We start from the raw sequence: 7,778 nt of genomic DNA on the forward strand, positions 1-7,778 counted from the left end.
GAAAGGTGGCAGGAGAAGCAGCAATTGCCAAGCCACATGAGTACGTTAGTGAACTGAACTAACATGTGCTCCAAATTTAACCCCAAAGCTGACAACTATGAACCACAACCACTGGCCAGGCATTGTTCATGGTCAGAAAAATGGTGGCTTTTGCAGGTCATTGTTACAATGACCTGGAAAAGTAGAGGCAAGAAAAAGTCCAATTTCCACACCAAAAGGGGAAGCAAGCTAGTAATACATTTTCCACAAAAGGATACAAACCCTCTGACCATTTTGTGACTTGTTGCTAGTTTAAGCAGCCCACCAGTATGTGGTTAATTACTGTTGCCCCATGAGGAAAGCGAGGTGCATCAACTCTACTCAAGGGAACACATTGTTGTTGGTTCTGACTCATAGCAATCCTGTATAAGGTTTCTGAGGAGCGGCTGATGAACTTGAACCACTGACTTTGCAGTTCAAATTGACCTTGCAGTCCAGCGCATTAACCCACAGCACCTCACCAGGACTCAAGGAGGGCCGAAAATGAAATCCAGGCAACTTATCTCAAAGACTGCCCTGTCATACTGTTCTCAACAACTCCTGATACTTGTTTTAAAGTAAAACTAAACCTAGTTAAGCCAAAATTTAATTCCAAACATAACAAAGTCTGTAACTGCCCATGACAAATGACCGAAAAAACAAAAAACCAACCCACAGTCAAATGAGTGGGCTCCAACTCATCATGACCCAATAGGGCAGAGTAGGACTCCACAGGGGGTTTCCAAGGCTATAAATCTTTATGGGAGCAGATTGCCCCATCCTTACCATATGGAGCAGGGTTCTAACTTAATGCAGTTAAGCAGCCCAATGTTTAACTGCATCACCAGGGCACTTCCACTATAGTACATAAGAATGCTGATAAAATATCTAGTGAAGAACAGGATCACCAGAGGGATGGCTCCCAGAACACGGCCCTGCATCCTAGTTAACTTCAAACCACAGCCCCCCTGCCCTCCCATAACCTCCCCTCAATCAGTTTACATGAACAGCATGCTACTGCAAGGTACCAGCAAATCAACCACGGTGGATCTGCAGTTTAACAGTGGCATCCAATCAGAGGATGGCAGAGTTTGGTTACCAGCTATTATTCCCAATGAAGCTTTTAGTGGCTTGATGTCCAAGGACTTGAATATGGCCAGGCTCCTTTCACAGTACACACAACAGTAAAGTATACTTCACTGAAAACTTTTTATTGGTCTTTTGGATAGAAACAGGAATTTATTTGCCAGGAAGGATGATCCCATCATACTGCAAGAGAAGAGATTTTATTTTTTCAGAACAGGAGGCAAGAAAGAGCAAAGGCTAACATTAAATCAAAACCTGACCGTGCTCTGGCTCTGAATCCCACAGCCCCTTTGGGACCAAACAGGAAGCTGACCAAGTTAAAAATTCCAATACTGGGCCTGACACTATATCCTAAAAAATGGGGATACCTTTTAAGGTCACATTCCCCCGACTTCCAGCTACCCATATTCACTGTGTTGAGGGAAGTCTTTGTTCTGGGCATTTTTTCAAGCCACCAACCCTAGAAGGCCCCATTTGTCAAGTTGCCCAAATGGTCCATCTTTTTTTTTTTTTTTTTTTAAATAATCTAGCCCCAAATCCCAACTCCTTGAGATAAATCCGTTTTACCTTCTGCTGGAACCAGCGCATGGCCTCCTCTTTGCTGATTCTGTGTTTGGCCCCAATGCAGCCTGTCCTGCGCTTCTTGTCTGCGATGCTGAAACCTGGTCTACCCAGCACCTGCCCAGGAATAACCGACAGTCGACACACAAGACTCCCACAGTGAAGAGATCATCTTCGAGTCTCCTGGCAGCCCCTTGACTGCTAGATCAAGACTCCAGACCACACATCACCACACTGCAAGTTTGTTCTGGAGGCTGGAACTTTCAGCACCCTCCCATTTCCTACCTAACTTCCAATGGCAATGATCTTTTTTAAACAACCTTATTACAACAGCTATAAGGGGGCTTCAAAAAGTTCATGGAAAAGTTGTATTATCTTTTAATTCATTTTTTCACTAACTTTTTGAAGCCCTCATACACTGAGGAAAAAAAAAAAAAATCTGAGTAGCACAAAGAAATAAACCAAGTTAAACTTTTTCTCCTTTGGTTCAGCTCAAAAAATGTGTTCCAAAGGTTCTTGACTTCCAAATTCCCTATCATCACCCAATTCTCATTACTGTTTAGTTTTATGGTTGGACCAAAACATAACACAAATGGCCATTTTCACACTTATAACCCCCATCCTGGACAAATAGCCATATCACCTAACCAACCCTGTCTGCGTCCTCTGGGTGAAAGTCACCCCCATCTCCAAGTCTACAAGGAGGACTGGGAAAGAACAGAAAACCCACCCCTCAAAGGTAGCACCAATACTACCTAACACGTGCCAATTCAGTGGCTGAATTACTTCCCTTTAGACCATGTTGGTGCTTGCTAGATCCTAGACTGTAAGCTTCCTGACAGCAGGCATCCTGTTGGTCCTGTTCACTGCTCTGTCCCCACGCCACCACAAAGAAGGAACAAGATATCTTCTCAAAGGGGAGAACAGACGAGCAGACTACACAGGAAGCTTCAATCCCACACATGAATGTAAGACAGCACATACAGTACCTTTCACTCTCCACACAGACCAAGAGCTGAGAAGATTAAACATTCATACCACATAGAAGTCCAGGCCGTAGATCCCAATGCTAGGGTCATATTTGATTCCCAGATCGATGTGTTCCTGGATCCCAAAACCAAAGTTTCCGGTATCTGAAAAGTTATTCTTTCGTAACTCGTACTCCCGCACCTGAGGAGAAAACACAGCAATAACATTCCTTGTTAATATCAACTCCTCACAAGACTGGCTCAACCTGCAGCATTCAGAGCAAAATGTGGTAAAACTTCTCTGGGTATAACTCCCTCCCAACTAACTTCAAAAGTACAGAGAAAGCAGAAGCAGCAACACAATGCCCAACACTTTTTAAACCATCAAAGAACAGAATGATATTTTAACCCTGCTGGGTGAAAGAAAAAGTCTTATAGCAGGTTTGTTTTTTTTGGGGGGGTGGGGGGAGAGGCAGAAACAGGGCCCCCCAAACAGTACATTAATAGTAACTACTACCAAATTAAGTACATCTGGCAAGCATGAGGCTCTAGCTCACCTTCAGACCTCTCTCCAGGATCTCCTCTGCCTTGGCTCCACGAACTGTGCAGTGGACTGCAATCTTTTCATTTCTCCTAATGCCAAAGGACCTGACGGTGTATCTAGCTGCAGACAGAAGGTAACAGGTGAACAATCACAGACTTGCTCTTTCCTGGAGCAGACACCAAGAATCCAATCCTGTACAGGGCCGCTTGGAGCGGAAACGGACTCTACAGCACTTACAACAACAAAAACCACTCTAAGTGGTGATAGTGTTACCGGGGTCGCCTACATCTGTCCATTGATTTTACCTATAACACAGAAAACACCCAAGTCACCCAGCCACTTAATCCAACAATTAATAACTTGAAATAGGCCACTTGGAAATGGAAGACAGTTCTTGTGTTCTAAAGAAAATAAAACATGAATAACATTTCATAAAGGTTACAAACTTACTGTACACTTCGAGGTTAACATACTTGCTTAAAATCAAATGGACAGCAAACTCCTTAACCAATCTTTGCTACATTCCACTATTCTAGAGTAATGAAACTTTAAAACCAAAAAAGTAACAGTTTTACACCTACATCTCAGTCAGTTTGAACTGCAAAGTCTGCAGTTCAAGCTCACCAGGCACTCCGTGGAAACCCTATACAGGGTCGCTATAGGTCTGAACCAACTCGACAGCACTTAACAAAAACCAGCAGTAACTTGCAAAGCAGGAAGTTGAGCTCCAAAGAGCAAGGTGGTGGACCAGGAATCGAATCCAGGCAGTCAGGGTACCTAAAGTAGCCCACACAACCCAGGCACCCTTTCCTAAACTAGAGACATTCCCACCCTCCCAGTTACCACGGAGTCAGTTCTGATTCACAGTCACCTCCTGTATTAGACAGCACTCAATGGGTATTTTTCAATGGCTGTAATGTTTCAGCCCATCGATAGCCACGTCTTTCTTCCACCGAACCACAACCTGACCACCCTGGCAGAGCAGTACCTCTGGCCGTGCCTGTCACTACTCACCTTTGGAGAATACAGGGGTCTGGCCGGTCAGCTGCTCCAGCACCTTGGCTGCCCGAGTCAGTCTGTCTCCACTCTCCCCAACGCAGATATTGAGGCAGAGCTTGCGGATGCGAAGTTCCCGCATGGGATTCTCTTTTTCACCTTGATCCTAATGCAACACGGAAGCGCGGCAGTCAACACACAACTCGGCACAGTTGCAGGCCTAGAGCCTCCATTACTTTCCATAGCATGTGTATTTCTATTCTCAAATCGTAACGAACACCCCAAGTGTATTACTGTGTTTGAAAAGGAGGCATTAAGGAAGATAGCACCGGACCTCGTCTCTTCCTCCGCACACGTAACGGGTGATCAGAGACCGAGGTACGAGAGGTAAAGTGGAAAATGGACCCCAAAAGGCACGATGTACAAGTCCGCCCCATTACAGAGTCGATTAAGAGAAAACAGGAAACACGTGGTTATGCGACTTCTACCACCCAGTTCCGAAGCTGTTTGCTAGTTGCTGTCAAAGACTGGAGCCCTAAACAGAGGAACAGCTGACGTTTCCTTATCACCCGCAACAGCCTCAAGACCCCGAGACCGGGAACGGGCCCAGAACTTGAGTCCTGGCTCCTCCGTTCGCTCCACTCGGCAGGCCGTGCCTCTAAGCACTCCAAGATCCTGCCCGGAGCCCGCTCCTAGGAGAGTGGAAGCTGAGGTGACAGGTTCCAGACTTGCATCTTCCTCTCGCGCCGCTCTGCAAGTTTCAGCTCGATAGGTATTGAAGGCTCCCTTCTCCTCGGGCCATTGACAGGGCCATGAAAGCTCGGCCAGCCGCGGATGGAGATGGATGAAGGAAAGCAAACCCAAGCTACAGGTACTCACCGCCATGACGGAGAACAGGAAGAGAACATGAGGTTTCCGGTCCGAGGTCTTATGGGCCAGAAGGCGGGCTCTTTCCCCAAGCAAACCAGAGAGATGAGAGAGGCAGAGAGGCACGCCTACTGCAGTGTAGAGTCGGCTTCTCCCTCGTGGCCACTGCTGGCAACTGCAGGCAACGCTGGTTGACGTTTTTCACTAATAGTTTTTAAAGTTCATTGAATGGACATTGTGGATTAATAAACATTGGACGGCTGGCCGCAAAATGGGAGGTTCAAGCCCACTAGTCATTCTGTGGGGGCAAAAGATGAAAATGTCAGCTCCTGTAAGGATTTATAGTCTTGTGAACTTTAAGAAGCTTTCTATTCTGTCTCCTATGTCCGAAAGAGTCAGAATCGACTTGGTTAGTCAGTGGCAGTGGGCTTGGGTTTTAAAACTGGCAATTTTCTTGACTCCTTTCTTCTCATACTGTCTCAGGATCTGGTTCTTGCATGATGCAACTACCAAAAGTAAATGAAATCAATTCTTCAAATGATAAAATGAATCTTTAAAAAACAAAAAAGCTTTTATTGTGAACTGAATGATAGTTTACATGGGATAACATCAGTTTTGCACTCAATCTATTGTATTTTATTTCATTGCAATGATTAAAATCCCCTCCATGCATCATCAGTTAACAGTATTTACTTCTATTCCCTCTGTTTTGTTGTTATTGTTGTTTTGATGTACACAAAACCACTCAGGATTATATAATAGTTTAAACAACCAAAGGGCACATTCTGCAAGCCAGCCTCCTGGCCGCCAGCTCTCAGTTCCTCTCTTTCCATGAATCTAGAGTCCTCAGCTGCTCTCTCTCTCTCTCCATGTCTTTATCTCTGCCTCAATTTCTGGTATAGCTGCTTCTCTGGATAAGGTCCCACATTTCACTTGTGCTTTTCTCCCTTGATAGTCCTAGGGTCCTCTGTTCCTGGACTGCAAGATTAACTACTCTCCCCTTTATGTTACACAACTTCTACTTTTACAGTTGTTACAATCACAATTAGTCATGATAACAATTAGTCACTATTGAATCAAAACAGTCCTATCCCCATCTCCTTTCACCAGACCCATCTAGACAAGATGAAAACTATTCAGTGGGGATTCTACCATCCCCACCCCTCACACACTCTGAAACTATACTCCCTTTTGAAAACATGTAAGCCAGCCACTTTGTGCCTTTATAGCTCCCCCCCACCCCGCCTCATTTTAGGTAGCCAATGTCTAAGTTGCCTGTCCCTATCAACCCTGTGTACAGAGGGGATACGATTGATCCTTGATGTGAAGACACCTTCCCTCTCGGTTAGTATTTTGAGCTGCTAAATCTGTAAGTATAAGTCAAGTTCAACAAATTGTAACAGTTTACACTTGCTTCCTTTATCAAATTTGTTTATATTCCTGTAGTCGTGTTCTGATCATCAAGCCATCAAAGCTAGGTCAAATGGGTGAAATGAATAATTTTTAAAAATTGTTCTATAACAATGTAAACAACTAAAATTTTGACAAATAGAACTGAGTGGTGGCTGTGAAGACAGACAGATCTGAGTCTGTCTAGGCCACCTGCTTATGGCATTTCTGTTAGAACAGCACTAGATAACTAAGACACACAACACTGCTGCTGCGTCTGTGTGTCATCAAGTCGGTTCCGACTCATAGTGACCCTGTATCAGGTTTATGAGACTGTAAATCTTTATGGGAGAAGAACACCTTGTGTTTTTCCCAAGGAGCAGCTGATGGATTCAAACTGCTGATCTTGAGGTTAGCAGCCCACTGTGTAACCCTCTATACTACCAGCGTGCCTTAAGATGATGCTATTATACATATTATAGATTATAGTATAGTGTGGAGTTCTGGTGTGGCATTGTAAGATAATGCACTGGATCAAAAGGTTCGTTTTGAACCTCAAGGTCAGTGGTTCAAACCCACCAGATGTTCCTCTGAAATCCTATACAGGGTCACTATGAGTCAGAACTGACTCAACAACACGTCACAACAATAACATGGTGCTATAGGATATGCCCTGGACTGCTACTTTCAAGGTTGGTAGTTCAGACCCACCATCATCTTCATGGAAGAAAGCTGAGTGAGGTAGGCTTTCTGCTCTGGTAAAGATTTGCAGCCTTGGAAACCCTATACAGAATCACTTTGAGTCAGAAACAACTCAATGGTGGTGTGGGGTTAGGAAGTACCACCAGAATTTTATAAAATAATTAAATAAGATAATTGTATAAACCACACAGTAAGCTCATGGTAATTAGTTACTCTTGATATTAAATTTTATTAATAAAAACCTATATCTAAGTAAATCTCTCTCCGTGCCCCTTCCCAAAATGTTAGGGCGCATGATTGAGAAAGGGTCATCCTACAGACACAAAGATAGTTGACATCTTGGTCTCTGGTAGACCAGGACTCCGGGCACAGACAGTAGGTAATAGGGCTCCCTGGTTCGCACATTCAAGGAGTTCTGGTGGCATAGTGCTTAAACACTCAGCTGCTAACCAAAAGGTTGATGGTTTGAACCCACCAACTAACTACCTTGTGGGAGAAAGATGTGGCAGTTGGTTTCAGTAAAGATTTAGCATTGGAAACCATTGTTGTTGTTAGGTGCCATCGAGTTGGTACCAATTCATAGTGACGTTATGCACAGTAGAGTGAAGCACCACCTGATCCTGGGCCAACCTCATTACTGTTGTCAC

General features: G+C 44.3%; 1 protein-coding gene across 1 annotated transcript; it reads right to left on the bottom strand.

Annotated features, from left to right (window-relative positions):
- Positions 1-1,213: 1,213 nt before the first annotated feature.
- On the bottom strand, positions 1,214-5,093 carry RPL11 (ribosomal protein L11). Its single transcript, XM_006862310.1, has 6 exons — positions 5,053-5,093; positions 4,192-4,339; positions 3,191-3,297; positions 2,704-2,835; positions 1,672-1,782; positions 1,214-1,287 (listed from the first exon to the last, which is right to left on the bottom strand). The coding sequence occupies exons 1-6, from the start codon at positions 5,056-5,058 to the stop codon at positions 1,258-1,260; spliced, it is 534 nt and encodes a 177-aa protein (XP_006862372.1). The 5' UTR covers positions 5,059-5,093; the 3' UTR covers positions 1,214-1,257.
- Between the last annotated feature and the right edge of the window lie 2,685 nt (positions 5,094-7,778).

Source organism: Chrysochloris asiatica, unplaced genomic scaffold (genome assembly GCF_000296735.1).
Source record: "Chrysochloris asiatica unplaced genomic scaffold, ChrAsi1.0 scaffold00047, whole genome shotgun sequence".
NCBI classification, from domain to species: domain Eukaryota; kingdom Metazoa; phylum Chordata; class Mammalia; order Afrosoricida; family Chrysochloridae; genus Chrysochloris; species Chrysochloris asiatica.

Excerpts from the sequence above, each read along its gene's own strand:
- RPL11 (XM_006862310.1), bottom strand. Across the intron at positions 1,783-2,703 it reads ACGGCCTGGACTTCTATGTG|GTGCTGGGTAGACCAGGTTT; the intron begins GTATGAATGTTT and ends ATTCCTGGGCAG. Across the intron at positions 1,288-1,671 it reads TGCGCTGGTTCCAGCAGAAG|TATGATGGGATCATCCTTCC; the intron begins GTAAAACGGATT and ends CTTCTCTTGCAG.